The sequence below is a fragment of the Sorex araneus genome, chromosome 5 (genome assembly GCF_027595985.1).
Source record: "Sorex araneus isolate mSorAra2 chromosome 5, mSorAra2.pri, whole genome shotgun sequence".
Lineage (NCBI taxonomy): Eukaryota > Metazoa > Chordata > Mammalia > Eulipotyphla > Soricidae > Sorex > Sorex araneus.
Genome location: NC_073306.1, coordinates 73,340,141 through 73,358,238, shown reverse-complemented (window position 1 = coordinate 73,358,238; position 18,098 = coordinate 73,340,141). Strand labels below are relative to the sequence as shown.

At 44.9% G+C, this 18,098-nt stretch overlaps 1 protein-coding gene across 1 annotated transcript in view; it reads left to right on the top strand.

The window, feature by feature from the left end:
- Window positions 1–2,992: 2,992 nt before the first annotated feature.
- Window positions 2,993–18,098, top strand: part of MCOLN2 (mucolipin TRP cation channel 2) — a 61,293-nt gene continuing 46,187 nt past the window's right edge. Inside the window, exons 1-2 of the mRNA XM_004603317.3 lie at window positions 2,993–3,107; window positions 13,622–13,781. Coding sequence (XP_004603374.1) covers window positions 13,629–13,781 — 153 coding nt within the window. The 5' untranslated portion in view covers window positions 2,993–3,107; window positions 13,622–13,628. The remainder of the gene's footprint in view (window positions 3,108–13,621; window positions 13,782–18,098) is intronic.

The following is an 18,098-nucleotide window of genomic DNA, read 5'->3' as shown; positions in this document are numbered from 1 at the left end:
TTCATTTTTGTGATGCCAGAGATGGAACTTAAGGCCTCATACATGCTAAGGCACAGGCCAGGTCACTGGACCACAACCCTGTCTGCTTATTTATTTTTTAAAACCTTGACATCTACTGACTTGACATGAATCACCAATTGCAGGTGTTTGTGTACGAGTACCACTTCTCCACATTGTGAGACTGTCATGGACAAAATCTTTGATCAGGAAAGCCATTGAAGAGCAGCAACTGTCAACTGTCTGTTCATCTGCATCAGTGCAGCAGAGTGTGTGTGTGTGTGTGTGTGTGTGTGTGTGTGTGTGTGTGTTGAGAAGAAAGGTTTGGGGACTCAAAGACCTGAACAGAAATTTGGGGCCTATTATAAATTCTGGGGGTGGCCTTCAAAAAGTAGACTTAGACCTCTCTGAACCCATTTCCTCGTTTCACGAGAGAGAACAGTACGCAGTGCCTACTCTTCCACTGGCTATCTATAACACCGCCCAGGTGTCTAGAAGGCTCTCCGGTTCTCCTTTGAAGCATGATAGGTGTTCTCTTCCTAAAGGCAATGGTAATGGATTTTCTGCTTAATTGCCCACTGGCAAATGATTTAGAAGAACTGCCCAGTTTTAGGAAAAGCTTTACAGAAGTTTACTAATAATAAAAGGCTGTTTCACTTTACAGTTCTCTTCTGATGGGGTTACTGCTTAGTGGGACTGGTGTGGGTTGTTTTAGCATTTTCAGGTTAATATTGCCCCAGTTTGGTGACTTTGAACTAAAACATGCTGCACTGGAGAGATAGCATAGAAGGTAAGGCTCTTGCCTGGGTCGAAGCATCTTTGGTTGATCCGATTTATCCCAGCTTGCCTAAGGTCACCTGAACACCATCAGGGGTTATTCCCCAGCACAGAGCCAGGATTAACCCCTGAGAAACATCAAATGTGGCTCCTCCACCAGCACTTTTTTTTTTAATTTGACATAAAATTGGGAAATCCTTTATCTCCTTTGCTTCTTAAAAGACCTCAAAGCATCACTGGTACAGTCACCACTGGGGAGTGACCCTACACAAAGGGGATCTCCAAGTTCTCTATGGAAGCGGTGGAAACTACTTGGAAACCAGGTGCTCTCAAACACAGCATTTTGGTGATGACAGCCTATTGGCTCAGCCTAGAGGGGTAGTTATGATGGTCTTCATTCCGTGCAGTTGCTTCTAATGGGAGATGACAATTAAAAATTGTGCCTGGTAGACTAGTTTTGTCCCTAGCTAATCTGAGAAACCATGAAAGCACATAGTGATACAAAGAGCCCAAATTTGGAACCTTCGAGGCTGATGCTGCTTCTGCAGCCGCCATGCAAAAGGGCTGAGCTCTGGTTCCCCGAAAAAGGGAAGGCTGAAATACCAAGTCAACATTATCCTCAGCTGAATGTGGTGTTGGGACTTACGCGGGGTCCTTCTCTGCAGGTTCTATGATCCATGACCCTTGATGGTCTAGTCCCTTGATTCAGGGATTGAAGTGCAGAGTCCCGCTGCTCACCAAGTCCTGAGCCCATCACAGGGCACGTGGATAACCTTTCAGGGATCCCTGGGGACAGGCGACAGGCACCCTCTTATTGACCTCCCCTCTCCCTCCCCCGGCCCCAAGACCATCCATTCTCCCGTTCCACGTGCACTGCAGCACTTCCAATCTTTGGAACATAACCCAGATTAAAGATTTGCCCAATAAGTGAAATTGTTCGAACGCACCTGGCATTATAATATTTAATGCTACACAGAAATAACCTTGGGGGCCAGAGCGATAGCACAGCGGGTAGGGCACTTGCCTTGCATGCACCCACCCGGGTTCGATTCCCAGCGTCTCATATGGTCCCCCGAGCACCACCGGGAGTAATTCCTGAGTGCAGAGCCAGGAGTAACCCCTGTGCATCGCCGGGTAAAGAAAGAAAAGAAAAAGAAAGAAAAGAACTTTGTATTTGTCATCCCGAGATCCATAGCACCCAACACCTTGGCTGGGCACTCTGTGTATGATTCCTGAATGGTTCAAGAAAGAAAAAGTCTTTAAGATGGGAACATTCTGAACTGGGAGAGGTGTGTGGTGAGGGGTCCGACCGAGGGAAGGGAAATCAGGAAAGCTGCGGAGCAGGAGGGTGCTGCCCCGGCGCCCCGCCGCCAGGGGGCGATGTTGTGGAGCGCGCACGCCCGGGCGGGCGCCCCCTAGAGGTGCGGCGGCTCAGCGCTCTGTCCCCGCACTCACGCCGAGGAGCCGTCCGGGCAGGCACCCGCGACCCAGGGCAGGTGCAACGCTCCCACCCTGGGCCTCGTCCCACCTCTCCCGGGCCGCACCATGCCTGGAGCCGTGGAGACGCTGGACCTGCCGGTGTGGAACGGAACCTCCAACTCGGCCGAGGGGGCCCGCCGCAGGTCAGTACCCCGAGGGTGCACGAGTGCCCCACCCCGCCCGGGTGCTGCACCCGCCCCACCCCCCCCGACTCCCATCCCCACCCCCCAGACTTCTGGCTGCTTTTCTCCTGGGGGGCTTGGTATCCCCGGATCTCCGCGGCGTCCCGCACCGCCTCAGCCGAGCCGGGGTGGACCACTGGGACACCCTGAGCCAGGGGGAAAGTCTTGAACGGGGCACTACCTCCTCCCACCCCTCCCCCCGACGGTTTCGCCGCCGCCGCCGCAGGAACCCGGGCAGGGGGTGGTGACTTGGGGCGGGCCGGGAACGCCAGGCCACGCGCCACTGCCCAGGCGGGCGCTCAGATCAAGCCCGACTCCCGCCGCCGGGCAGCCGGGACAGGGGCGCCCCCGACCCTCACCGCCCCAGCACCCCCAACCTGGGCTTGGCGCATCCTGATCTGCGTTCTCCGGGCCGCAGGAGAGGAAGGAGAGCAAGGAGGACGGGGAGAAACCGGGGTTGTCTAGGGACCCCCAGTTTCAGAGCACGCGCGCCCGGTCCTTGGACCACACCTGGGGGTCGGGGAGGGGAGGGCTCCGAACCGTGTTTTCCGCGCAATTCCGACGGACCGTGGAAAGTTTGCAAGACGGAGGCGTGGCCCGGCAGTCCAGCCGCCCTTCGCCCAAGACCCCGAATGCACAGAGAGAATCAGGGGCTTTCAGGTTAACCTTCAGGTGAGGAACCCCCCGCCCCACCCCCGCCTCAGCTGCATCTTGACAGCATCTATGGCTTGGAGAAAAAAAAATCTTTATCCTTTATGCAAGGCTGCGTAGCTTTTGCTGTTCTGCACACGAACTTTCTCGCCGCCTGGGGAATGAATGCTTTTATTAACTGCTTGCTTTGCCTTTCGGAACAAACAGGCCTTTTCCCCCAGGTGGGAGGGTCGTGATGTGGTTAACCCCAATTCCACTGCCACCGGCTAAGGCTTACAGTGCCAGCGTTGGCGCTGCCAAAAGGCCCCACCTCCGCGGCCCGAACCGTCATCGCCAGCGGCCAAGTTGAGCCAGGGGGTGGTGAGTACAAACAGCCCTTGCTGCCCCCTTCCCTGCTTGCCAAACAAATACAGTGGGGGGCTGTTAAAGTTCTTAAAATAGTGTACAAAACCGCCTTTGCTTCTGCTCTGCGCTCTTGATATTATAAATAGGTGAATGCTAGCAAAGGAGCCAGAATAAATGAGAATTTATTTGATTCCTAGTGGCTGTCCAGAAAATTATTGAGCTTGTTCCAATCAAGTGAGGCCTGTATTTTTTAGACCTTTAAAAGACTGATGTTGAATTAGAAGATACAACGTTGGTACCAGTTTTCAGACTGTACATACCTGTGAATGTCATAATGAAATAATTGGGTATCATGTAATGTAAATCTCTCTCTTAAGGACGTCACCTTTCAGGAACTACTCACCAACTTTGATGTGCAAACCAAACTGCAGAGGCTAAGGCGATCTCTCTGGGTGTCTGTTTTTAAGAGGCGGATGGGTAGATGTTTTTACATTCCTCCTGTCTCTCTTAGTCTAAGTAATGCTCTAACGGATAGGGGAACAGATCAACTCTCCATTTATTTTCCATCTTCTGCTTGGGCTGATAAACAGGTCTGTGCTCACATTGGATGAGGCACACAATCTTCCTCTCTTTAATCTGGACTCCCATATTTTTTCCTAGCACATTTCCTTTGGGACTTAAGCAGGCTGATATCCAGTAAGTCTCTTTAGAAGCTTCCAATAGAGGACACACACTTGGGGTGTAACGTAAATAGCTTTTGAAGGGACTCAGATTTGAAGAATTTCTGTGTCTGGTGGTACAGGACCAGCCGGAAACGTCAAAAACAAACTGAGAGTCAAATGAGGAACCAGTAGTAGGAAAATTCGGAGAAACTGACAGGGTGTTAAAGTGTTAATTCTGATATTTTAGTTTGAGTTTGGGTTGGGGTCCAAATCCAGCAGTGTTGGGGAGTTGTTCCGGCAGTGCTTGGGGGACCCTGTAGTGCTGGGAATCAAGCTTGGGGCTCCTCCAGCTAAAGCCTGAGCACCAACCCTGTAAGCCTCCTCCATGGCCTGGGACTGTGATATTTTATGTTATGGGAACTTATTGCTTCTTCTCACAAGTGGAATGTGGACGTCACACTTCCAGGAACTATTCACCAACTTTTAGATGTGTAAACCAAATCACATAAGCTGGGGGACCCGGTAGCCTTTTGGTATTGAGTCAGACATCTCTAGGGATGTTTAACTCATCTTCCTTTTCATGCTTTAAGTGGACTCTCATAATCCCGAACTCTCTATAGGTACACCTGCTCCTTTAGCATAATTTATACAAGTTTGTGCCCCTTAAATGTAGGCATATTTTCCACATTTCCCCAACAGTTCCTGTGCAGAAGGCACTGGGATAGTGTCAATTATTTTGAATCTCATGCACTTAAAAATAGGAGAATCCTGATGCAGTGTCTGAAGAAGTCATCCTGTTCTTTTCTCCAAAGGAAACACATATCAAAGGTTTTTTTTCCCCTAAATAATAAAATAATTCATGTATCCCCTCGGCCAGGTAGGAGGAATAGGGAGACAATTATTTTTTTCTTTTTGGGTTACACCCAGCGAGGCACAGGGGTTACTCCTGGATCACACACTCAGGAGTTACACTTGGAGATGCTCTGGGGACCATATGGGATGCTGGGAATCAAACTCGGATTGGCCACGTGCAAGGCAAATGTCCTACCCGCTGTACTATCGCTCCAGCCCCGTGAGACAGATTTTGAACAGACTAGCAGAGAATACAGAACTGAAAGTTAGAAATGTTACATTCACAAGCTGACCTCTTCTACTAGTTCTCTAATGTGAAGTGAAACCCAAAATAAGGCAAGTTTGGGTTTTTTAAAACTTAATGGAAAAACAGGTGGCTCACTGTACATGTGGTTTCATAGTAAGATAGTAAGCCCAAGAAAAGTCTGTGGGTTAGGCAAGTTGAAAATGGACTTTTCCCTGAGCATGGGAGTTTTTTTCTCTCTAATTTTGTTGCTGTTGTTGTTTTTGGTTTTGTGGAGGTAGTGAGGCACCCCCAGATGTGTTCAGTGCTTACTCCTGGCAGGGACTGGGAGACCATTATGTGGAGCTGGGGCTTCGAACCCCAGTCAGTCTTGTGCAAGGCAAGTGCCCTTACCACACTGTACCATCTCTCTATCCTGGGCTGCTCTTTTCACCCCAGGCCTGGAGTTGAAGTACCACAAGTCCGTTCTGAAGCATGAAATCACCCTTTAGAGAGCTCTGAATTCCCATGTGAAGGGCTTCAAGAAAAGTGATTTGATCCCCAGATTTCATTTTAATCAGCCTGTAATTTTCTTTTCCGTATCAAAAATTGTAACGACAAGTCTCACAATGGAGACGTTACCGGTGCCCGCTCAAGCAAATTGATGAGCAACGGGATGACAGCGATACAGTGATATTTTGACTTGGTGACTTGCTTGTGTTGGCAATCATCTGGCGGGCGGGCGGGGGCGGGGTGTTCCTTGTCATTTTTCTCTGCCTCCGTCCAGCTAAGCTTCAGTGCTGGAGTTCTGGGAGCCACCATGGCTACGCCTGGCAAGGACACATGGTCCTGGAGAATCAGGACCTCACAAAGGCCAGCAATAGGCTCTCTCTCCAGATTCCTCCTGCTCTGTCTTGAGCTTAGGTTTCTGTCCCCTTTTCCTGGTATGAAGACATTGCTTTGAGGTCAGCTGTCCTATTTCTTTTCCACCAGGTGTGGGCGGCAGTGTGCTTCCATCTCTTTTGAAGGGTATATTTTGTTATCATTCTTGAATATATTTTATGTTTTCCCTAAAATACCTACTGGGCAACAAGAACTGAGTGTTAAAAGTAGGTAATAAGGGGGGCTGGAGAGATAGCACAGCGGGTAGGGTGTTTGCCTTGCACATAGACGATCCGGGTTTGATTCCCAGCATCCCATATGGTCCCCTGAGCACCGCCAGGGGTAATTCCTGAGTGCAGAGCCAGGAGTGACCCCTGTGCATCGCCAGGTGTGACCCAAAAAGCAAAAAAAAAAAAAAAGTAGGCAATAAAGGCTGGAGCGAGAGTACAGTGGGTAGGGAGTTTGCCTTGCACGAGGCCGACCGGGTTCAATTCCCAGCATCCCATATGGTCTCCTGAGCACCACCAGGAGTAATTCCTGAGTGCAATGCCAGGAGGAACCCCTGTGCCTCGCTGGGTGTGACCCAAAAAGCCAAAAAAAAAAAGTACGTAATATACACAACAACCTTTCAGTATCTGTATTGCAAACCACAATGACCAAAAGAAGAGGCGGGGGCAGGATGAGGGTGTGTAGAGGGTGACGGGAAGGAAACTGGGACACTTGTTGGGAAATGGACACTGGTGGAGGCTTGGGTTGGAAAACTGTATGACTGAAACCTAATCACGAACAGCTTTGTAAGTGTCTATCTCACAGTGATTCAATTTAAAATGTATATATGTATACATATATGTATATATATATATATATATATCTGCCAGGCAAAAATTAGTGACAGTGAAACTGGATTGTGAAAAATTAGCTTTGCTATAATTCCAGGAGATCAGTTATTAGTTATTTAATTAGTTAATTAGCCTCTGTGCTCAGGAATCATGTCTCTGGGGTTCAGTTTCTGGGGTGCCATATGCCAATGTTGTAGCTACAGCTGCAAACTAAGGAAGCACCTTTGCATTTTCACTTCATCTATAGCCCTGACCCACAATTTAAACATACCAGAGCCAGGGGCTTAGTTCAAGGGAACAGCATTTGCCTTGCATGTGTGACACTCTAGGTTCCAGACCTGACAATATAGAACCCTCTCCCACCCTCCCCACCCCCAAATCATATCACCGATGGCAACTTGAGGGACTTGCCAGAGATAGGGCAAATCTTGGGATTCCCCAGCTGACACTGAACTGGGCTTGTCCAAAAACAGTATAAATCAACTCAAAGAAAAATGATTCATTGTGACTTCTTAACTTCCTTTAATTTTACTTTTGCTTAGGAACACTCATCGGCCTGGCCCTGTTCAGATTGGGCGCATTCTGGAAGCCTTAGAGGAAGGAAGGGAATGCTATTATTCCTGTCATTTTCTCCCACTTTCCCCCTTTCTCTGCATTTGGAGATCTGTGTTTGCTGAGACATGGGGTTTTGCTTTTCTTGTTTCTGATCCAGAAAGCCTGTTCTTCCAGCTGTTTTCAAAGGAGGTATGGCTTATGCAGACAGCACTGTTTAAAGACTGAAGCCCTAGTTCTGCTTCCTGTTGGCCTGGGGTGGCCCAGTGGGTGTCAGAAATGATTGGGTAGGAACTTAGTGGGATGGTTGTTTTTCGGGAAATCCCTGAAAGTTGTCACATGTTATGGTCATCTTTCATAGAAATCTCTAGTGAAAATGAAACAAATCCTATGATCCTTCAGGGTCAGTTTTCGGAGGATGACCCTGACATTTTCATTCTGAGAGCTGAGCTGAGCAGATGACCATAGCTGCTGCTGCTGCTGCTGCTTCCTTTTCTTCTTCTTCCTCCTTCTCCTCCTACTCCTCCTTCTTCTTCTTCTTTCTTCTTCTTCTTCTTCTTGTTACACCCGGACATGCTCAGGGTTTACTCCTGGCTCTATGTTCAGAAATTACTCCTGGTGGTGCTCAGGGGAGCATATGGGATGCCAGGGATTGAACCTGGGTCAGTTGCGTGCAAGGCAAAGGCCCTAACCACGGTACTATCGCTCCAGCCCCAGCTTATTTCTTTTTCTTTTTCTTTTTTTGCTTTTTGGGTCATACCCAGCGATTCACAGGGGCTATTCCTGGCTCTGCACTCAGGAATTACTCTTGGCGGTGCTGGGGGATCCATATGGGATGCTGGAAATCGAACCCAGGTCGACTGTACGCAAGGCAAACACCCTACCCGCTGTGCTATCACTCCAGCCCCCCACCAGCTTATTTCTTTGATCCTTTCTTCTTCACATCCTTGAACAAAGAAATACCCAGAGCCTCAACGAACTGGATTTTTAAAAAAACATGTATTTTATTTTATTTTGATTTATTAATTGTTTTAAGTTAAAAAATTTTAAATCATGTTAATGTTGTCCACTCCCTCCCTCCCTCTTGCTAACTTCTGTTGTTTGTTCTGTTGTCATCACTCTGATTTTATTTTCATTTTCCATAGTGTGTTCTCTTTCTTTGTTGAGTCACAGATGAGTGCATTACCTGGCCTCTGTCCTCTCTGAGGCTAGCACCCACCAGTCCTAGAGTGAGCTGTCATCAAGCGGGGCCTTACTCCACCACCCAGGTTCTTGGAAGCTGTGGGTTCAGGCTGGAGAGATGCAGTTTTTCTTAGTTTTATTATTTTCTGAAAATCTCATTACAACACATATTTTTGAATTAATGTGTTATTTATTTATTTGTTGTTTGTTTGCTTTGAATCGCCAGGAGATACACCATGACAAAGCTGTCATGGTGTATCTTTGTCACCATGACAAAGTTCAGTCGTACAATGTTCCAAGAAAGCCCTCCTGACTTCTGCCTGTTCTGGGCAGCTTCCTACCTCTGATTAATGTTTTTGTATTCGTGGGGATACCAGTGAGTAGAGTCACTGAGTCATATGGGAGTTCTTTTAAAACATTTGGGAGGAAGGGGACAAACTCCAAGAGGTATCGTTAAGATCAAATAACAACACATAAAATAAAAGTAAAATAGTAATAAAAAAAGATAGACTGAAAATTCTTGCTCAGCCAAGATATACCATATAACCAAAAAGCACTATTTCTGAGGTCTTTCCAAAGAATGAGTTCCTCAGTGAATTTCTCACATGAAAACTTAGACTCCAAAGAGGAGAGGGTAGCGGAGAATTCTCCCTTAAACCAAATGTAAAATTTAGATTTAAAAAATAAAATTGGTGGAAGAGTAAGACAGGAGCTTAAGAAAACTGTTATTAAGGTAACATGGCCACCATAATGTTAATCTTTCTGCTTTTTGTTGTACAAAGTCCCTGAGATACACCATCGTTGTCCTTATGTCACTGTGGCCGGCTCCTCCTTCTCCAACCCCCGTATTGGTTTCATTTTTCACTCTAAAATGAAACCAATATGGGTAAAATGGAGATTAAACAGATAACCTCTAAGGTAGAGAATTTCAAACTTGGGAGTGTGCACACATATTTTAACTATCCAGGAACTTAATAAAAACAACACAACCTACTGCCCAGTAAGACAGAATTTTTTTTTCTTTTTGGGTCACATCCGGCAATGCACAGGGGTTTCCTCTGGCTCATGCACTCAGGAATTACTCCTGGCGGTGCTCAGGGGACCATATGGGATGCTGGGAATTGAACCCGGGTCGGCCGCGTGCAAGGCAAACACCCTACCCGCTGTGCTATCTCTCCAGCTCCAAGACAGAATTTTTGTGCATGGATGCTGGGCCCCAATATTTTGAAGATTCCCAGTGACCCAGGGTATGGCCAACCAATCTTTGTAAACAAGGACTCCTAAGTTCTTGCCTAGCTCTACCACTGATCATTGCATCTCTTGTTATCCACATATTCGCTGCCCTCAGCTAGAGCAGGGAGAGAGATGAGTGGAAACTGGACTTGCAGCGAGCAGTGTCTACTGTAGGAGATGTCCAGAGTTCCCTTCTTTTGATCAGAACCGAGGGGTCAAGCAGGTCCATAGGACAAGAGGTGCTGCCAAAGTCAATTTTTATTTATTTATTGATCCGAAGATAACAGACATCAACTTCTCCCAAAGTAAGACATTTGTATTAGCCAGCAGAGCCACAAAAGAAGCAATCTGCTTAAGTTGTAGTTGAAGAACACTAAAGAAATACTCTCGAATATTTTTGATAATTTATTCTGTCAAAGAACATCTAGGTCTCTGATGTATATTTGTTTACATTTTTTATGCAGAGTTATATTATATAAGAACAGGTAAAAGGAATATTGTATGTGTGTGTGGGGGGGTGCTGGATCTTCTGCATATAAGGCAAGTCCTGAGTCAAATTTGTTTTAAGGCTGGGGTGGATAACATCTGGACTACACGCCATATAAGACCCATTAAATCATGTGGTCTTGGCATGGTACATGATGGGACAGACGTGCTTCTTGTTGGCTGCCGACAGCCCGTTTGTGTGTATTGTATAGTCTATGAGTGATGTTTTAAATATCCAGATGGTTCTTTGTAGAAAAAAAGGTTCCCCACTCCTGTTAGGGGACAAATGGATAAGGATGATAAAGTGAATTGCTAAATTTAGTGACTTTTAAAATATTTTTTTGGGGGGTCACACCCGGCGACGCACAGGGGTCACTCCTGGCTCATGTACTCAGGAATCACTCCTGGCGGTGCTCAGGGAACCATATGGGAAGCTGGGATTCAAACCCCGTTCGGTTTCGTGCAAGGCAAGCGCCCTACCTATCACTCCAGTCCCAAATTTAGTGACTTTTGACTTCATATTATTACTGGTTAACACCTTCATATATATATATATATGTATATAAATATGCATGTGTATATACATATATATTTTACTTCATAATATCACTGGTTAAAACCTTTGTATATCTGTATACATACAACTAGGCCAGTTTCATCATTAAATAGTGGTGGTTTTAATCAATATATAGCCACTATTCTACAGTTTACTTGATAAATCTATTTTCCCCTATTTTTTTTTAGATAAGACTCACTTTTTATTTTTTTGTTGTGATTGTTGTTGGTTTTTTGGGGGGAGGGCACACACAGCAGTGCTCAGGGCTTACTCCTGGCTCTGTACTTGGGGATTATTCCTGGGAGGGCTCAGATTACAGGGATCGAACCTGGATGCAAGGCAGCTCACTTTTTATCTTGTAAAATTCATGGCTAATGAAGTTTCTATTAGGGTAGTGCTAGTGATGTAGGGTTACATTTGTTTCACAATGAATCTAATTTTTTTTTTCAACAAATTTTCTGTCCCTTACCCTTATTTAAGAAGTTTACTAAGCTGGACAAATACTGCCAAAATTAGTTTTTATTTGAATTTTTAAATAAAATGTTTAAAGTGACCCACATGAACCCCAAGTGGTGGAAATATGCTGAAACCAATCAGGGTTCATCATCAACCCTCTACTCTGGGAAGCTAACTTCTCCCCCTGGATGTGTTGCCATATTTAAGAGAGAGACACACATCTTGTGTTCCAATCTAGTAGCAGCATCTTGTGATATATAACAATCCATACATTAAAACTTATGTACCTCAACTAAAAAATAGTTGAAGATGTAGGATGCTTGCTTTGCTTGCAGCCACCCTGGATGAGATTTCCCGTACTCATATGATCCCCTGATGTGGACAAATGCCCCTCCCCTCCTTAAAAAAAAGCTCACTTAAACAAACAAAAAACACTGTAAATCTTCAATCCTCTCTTTTGCTAGATTAATATAATTAGAAGCCCTGGCTCTGTGCTTTCAAATACGAGTGATGATCGTGTGTGTGTGCATGCACCCATGTTAGACAGCACAAATCAGACCTCCGGAGTACGGAAAGGGTTTTACAAGCTGAAAGATTAGTTTGTTTACTCTGCAGACAGTGCTAATAAAAGCAAGATATCGTCGTAGAAACTAGTGTGTGCCCTTTCTTGCAACCAAGATCAAGCAAGAATCTTCCCCAGGTTCTCTCACTAGGCTATATTACCCCAGTGAGGTTAAGAATAGCGGGGAACTTCTTTAGTTTTTCTCTTGTCTCCCACTTCCCGCCCCCCTCCCCTTCAAACTTCTAGACTCAGTCACTGATCTAATAATGCCGATATTATCCCCGGGCATGAGGTAACTTTAAAATTAGCTGGCACTGTTCTGATTGGATTCCATGGGACGTCAGAAGACCTCGTGGCCGCTCACCAACTAGATGGTCAGATTTCTTCGTCAAATCTCTGAATGAATGATTTGAGGCTCTTCCTGTTCCTGGAGCCAGCAGATATCATTGGACTGCACTAGCTCGAGACAGGGACAAATGGAGATGTTACTGGCGCTCGCTCGAGCAAATCGAAGATCAACGGGACTCCAAGTGATATAAGTGATACTGTTCTGATTAGGTGGGAAAGAGAAAGTGTTTGTAATAACTGATGGTAGCTCACCTCTAGCTTTTGCTTAGGTTGTTATTTTGTGTTTTAGAACTGGTGACTTTCAGTTCTATCCTAGACCTTATTTTCATGCATACAGATACTTTTCTCCATCTATACTTTAATGGTGCCATTTAGTAAGCTTATATCAATCCAGATCATGTATTTCATGAATAATTCTTGAGTCGTGATTGTTCCTGTTTCCTGAAATCTTGGCTGCCTAGTTGCCCGCTGTGGTCAGTGGGATCCATAGTGGCTTCCTAGATGTTTTACGGAGTGGACACTTCTATTTCCCCTAAGTAGTTCCTACTAACTAACAGTTCTTTTCTTTTCTAAACCTATGGGTGATTCTCATCATTTGTGATACATGTTATGATCTTTCTCCTGCAAACTTAATTCTTTCTAATGAAGTTGTAATTGCAGTTTTCATGACTCCTATACAAAACACCTAACCTCATCTCAATACTAGAGGAAGTTAAGTGTGTGTCAAATTGAGGAAGATTTAGTCCTTCCAGTTTTTTTTTTTCTGGTTCTTTTACTTTCCTTCTCTGAGCATTATTTTTTTTTCCTGCATCATTGTATTTTCTTTCAGGAATCAGATATCTAGTTCCATAGATGTATTTAATATCCTTTCCTCTTACTAAGGAACTGGGGTCACTCTGGGTGATGCTCAGAGGACTATATGCGGTATGGAGGATTGAATTGGTGTTGGCTGCATGCAAAGCAAGCACCATAGCCATTGTTTCTCCAGGTCTGAGAATGGTTCTTTTAAATAGGATATGGGAAAGCCAGTCACAGAGGGTCCTGAATAATTATCAGATTTCTATACTCCTGTTTTTTTGTTTGTTTGTTTTTTAAGTAGGACGACCCCCATCAGTGCTCAAGGGATTCTGGTACCAGTTCCATAGGTTGGGGGGCTGCTGAGGGCAGGCAATGCTTGTCTCACTCACACATGTCAGGAATGTGCTCTGCCATGTGAACTACCTCCCGTTGTTTCATATTTCTAAAGGGGAAGAAGAGTATATTGGTTAAAGAAGTGTGTGTGTGTGTGTGTGTGTGTGTGTAATTTTTTTCTGGAGAATAGTGCTCTAAGTATTTGAAATTAAATCTTTTGTGGCAGAAATGCAATGGCTCATCTTGATTCTGAGGCAAAAGAGAAATGTTTGCGGGAAGACCTGCAGTTCTACTTCATGAACCCTTGTGAAAAATACCGAGCCAGGCACCAGATTCCATGGAAGCTGGGTTTGCAGATTTTGAAAATCATCATGGTCACGACACAGGTAATGTCTATGTCCAATTGGATCAGTTTTCTTGTCACCCCAGGATGAAACTGCTTTCATGAGTTCTGCCATTTTACTTTTTTCTGAGAACTCTGCACTCAAATCCCTAAGCCTGTAAAATTGTGTTGACTCTGAAGGCACATGGGAGTTTGAAGTTCGGTTTCTAGGATGGCCTTGTTTTAATAAGGGAATAGGAGGTTCTGTCAATATAAATAAATCATAGACCAATATTGGGGTGGGGGGGGAAGGTTTCAATATCCAAAATGAGGACACAGGTTGGTGAAGGCTGCTCAGTCCAAAGTAATTTCCGTTCATGAAATCATTCATCTTTATTAAGATATACTCTATTTAAATACACTTTAAATCTGCATTTTTGACTATTTTGACTTTAGACTTCTGAAGCAGTAAGTTTCTCTTTCATTGAAAGCTAGCTAGTGCGTGGGCAGGGACTGGGGTTGATATTGACGTATGGTACTTATCAGGAGTGTAAAGGTTGTACGGGTACATTTTGTTTAAGTTCCATTGGCTGAACACTGTCACCAGTCTTGCAGCGTCTCCAAGATTGTAATCAATATTTGGGACCTATAGGATTGAACTAGTTTCAAGATGCCACAGTCTGTGGAGCAATATTTGAAACACCAGCCCTTTAGGAAATGTTTTATGATTCATAGCTGGGCAGGAGAATGGGGAGATTGCTCAAAGGACACGTGCTTTGCATGTAGGAGGTCTAGGTTTGGTCCTCAGCACTGCATAGTGTCCTGAGCACCACCAGAAAGTGACCCCAGTGTATAAGTAGCCTCTGAGTTGTGGTCCAAACCTGAGAACCAGTTTACAGTGGCCAGAGTGATAGTACAGCAGGTAGGGTGTTTGTTTTCACATGTGGGATCACTACTGGCAGGATCACTCCCTGAGCTAAGACTCAGGAGTAAGCCCTAAGTATATCCGGATGTGGCCCCCAAACAAACGGGGTGAAACAGAAGAATAAGAATAATACCGAGGTAGAGGTGTAGTTAAATGGTAGACAGAGCATATACTCCACATATGCAAGGCTCCGAGCTCAGTTCTTGACACTGTTTGCCACCCTCTTCTCCAGTACTGCCAGATATGACCTTCTGGACCCCTGATTACTGTTGGGGTGATCCAGTTGTCCCCCAGAACCACAACAGCCAGCCAAGCAGCATTGCATTTCTTGCCTGAGCACTGAGCTATCTGGAATGCAAAGCTGGGCTCAGTATCACCAGGATTGGCCACTGGGGGGCCTCCCAAGCACTGCTCAGGAGCACAGTAATTAAAAAAGTGATAAAAAGATTTGACTGTACTGACAATAATTATTTTATCAGGCAAAATGTTTATAAAGAAGTTATTTTTGAATATAAAATAAATGCCTTTGTAAAAATACCTTTCTACAGTTTTAGAAATGAAAGGTTCCTGCCAAAATTGAAATTGCATCTCTCTTCTGCATTCACAAAGAGGTCTTTTTATTGATGATATGCAATTCCAGTTCATCAAGTTGTAGGATTATCAAGTTACTTCAAAAATAGAATAAAATTAAAAAGTCAAGATGTCAGGCACCCCTGTATGTGTATGCATAAGTATTTTTTTCTTTTAAACATCTAAAAATTTTAAATCTTAATTTTGAAATCCTACTTTTGGCAACTGATAGAGTCAGTGCATTGTTAGCATTACTTAGAAAGTGGAGAAATAATGTCCCCTTTGTCATTTAGTTTATTTAAATTGTTTCATCTTTCTTCTCTTACTAAACCAGTTCTCATTTCAACTTAAATAAACTGTATTAAAAATTACTAAAATTCTGACTTATTTGGACCTGAAGCAACATCATCATCTTTTTCACCCAGTGATGCTTAAGGATTACTCTTGGCTCTGCACTCAGAAATTACTGCTGGCGGGACCATACGGAATGCTGGGGATGAAACCCAGGCTGGCTGCATGTAAGGCAAATGCCCTGTCACTCTGGGTGGTACAGTGATACCCAGATATCCCCGATGATGTTGGCCCCAACATCATCATTTTTTACTTACTTTTCTTTGTCCTGAATCCCACTAGATCCCACAGATTCCTTTCCAAATGGTCTATTATGTTTGCCACAGTCACTGCCTTCTCTCTTGCACACACTGTTGCTGCATTGTCACTGTCACTGTCATCCCGTTGCTCATCAATTTGCTCGAGTGTGCACCAGTAACGTCTCCAGTGTGAGACTTGTTGTTATTGTTTTTGGCATATTGAATACACCACGGGTAGCTTGCCGGGCTCTCCAAGAGGGGCAGAGGAAACGGGTTGGCCGAGCGCAAGGCAAACACCCTACCGCTGTGCTATCGCTCCAGCCTGTTGCTACATTAGTTAAATTAATTTAAAAATGTGTATGAAGCACCTCTTTTACTGTAGGTAATTTTGGGGTTATTGATGTAGATGCTTTTCTGCTGCTGACAGCTAACACCTGGGCTAGTGTTTGCAATGCACCAGTCACAGTGACTGCTTTATGTTGGCTCACTCCATGGTTTTCAATGTTACCTCAGTGGTTTCCAACCACCAGAGAGCAGACCAGTGCCAGTTTACAGAAATTTATTGCAGGTTTGCAAGAAAAGTTATTGCCACTGAACACATGGCATGTCTGGATCATGGAATGGTATGACTATAAATATTGATAAATATTCTTCTTATAAATGCATGTATAGATCATGTAATGGTGCTATGTAAATATTGATATACATGCACTTTTATTTTTATAATGATTTTTAAAAAAAAAACAACTGGACCAGTATCATTTATGTGCAGAGCTGCTGTACCATGCCCACCTCTGAGTGCCTGGGGCTCTCCTTCCTCCACTCCCCCAGCCCCTAAGTCGCATCTCTGTTGTCCTTTGTTCTGGGGCTGCTACTGGGAAGTGTCTAATGCCTTGCTTTGTTTCCCTGTGCTCCCCAAATGAGGGATAGCATTTGAGCATTTGGTGATAAACTTTTTTGTTTGTTGGTTATTTTTTTTTGGGGGGGGGTCACACCATGCTATGCTTAGGGTTTATTCCTAGTTCTATACTCAAAGAATTACTCCTGGCGGTGCTTCAAGGACCATATAGGATGCCAGGAATTGAACACCAGTTGGCCACGTGCAAAGCAAATGCCCAACCCACTGTACTTTCCTCCAGCCCCAGTTATTGGTCTGGTTTTGGCTATGGCTTCACAACTGACAGTTCTCAGGGCTTACTCCTGGCGCTGAGCTCAGGGATCACTCCTGTGGCGCTTAGGGGACTGTATGCAGTGCCAGGGACCAAACCCAGGTCAGCCGTGTGCCAGGCCAGTGCCTTACCTGCTGTGCTACTCTCTTATAAACATTCTTACTATAAATAGTTATTTGTTTCTGCTTTGGTGGTGTACAAAATGGTCCTCCTCTTCTCTCCAGGATGCAGGTATAAAAAGGTTGAAACCCACTATATTAATTTCAACATTACTGCTGCCCACTGAGGAAAAAGTCATGAGAAAGGAAATTGGACCAAAGAGAGCAGAATAATTGTTTCTGGCCTTTTTAAAATTAATTTTTATTTTGTTTTAGTTTACTTTTGGTTTGGGGCCACAGTGCCCAGGGATTGAGCCAAGGTTCTGGCACACAAAGCTTGCAACTAGCCCATTGATCTCTCTCTCTTTCTCTCTCTCTCTGGCCCGGGCTTCTGGCGTTTTCCTTGGTAAGTGGTAGAGCAGAGATTTGACCTCAGGGAGTCACACTTTGGAGTTCTCTTGTTCTCCCATTGTTTCTGTTCCAGGTCTCAGTTCTGGGATTAAGATCCCTTAATGCTCCTTCTTCAGTCTGCATCTCCTGACTCCCTTTCTGACTCACATGCTGATCAGTCTACTTAGGGCTAATTTCAGATTAACTCTCCTTAGGATTTCTGTGATGTCACTCTCAGTCAGAAGCTTCAGTCAGACTCTGTTTCCTAAAGAAAATTTGGCCCTCTAGCCCAGAATTTGACCTCCACTGCCTCTTCAGTTTGTCTTTCCAGTGGGTTTTGGGAGGCTGGGCTGGGCCACACACATGGCTCTAAACTCAGGATCAATTCCAGTGATGCTCAGGGTACCACGTGGTTTCCAGACTGCACCCAGGTCAGCTGCAAGCAAAGCAAGCACCTTAACCCCTGTACTATCTCTTTGGCTTCTCCAGCAGATTTTTTAATCTCCTGTTTCTAACCCAAATACCAGCCCTGTGGATCCACCCAAAATTTTCATTCCTGCCCTGTGTGTACCTTCAAGACCAGAATGATTATTTTTCTTCTGTACCTCAAAGGCGCTATTTGAAATCCATCTCCCTTTC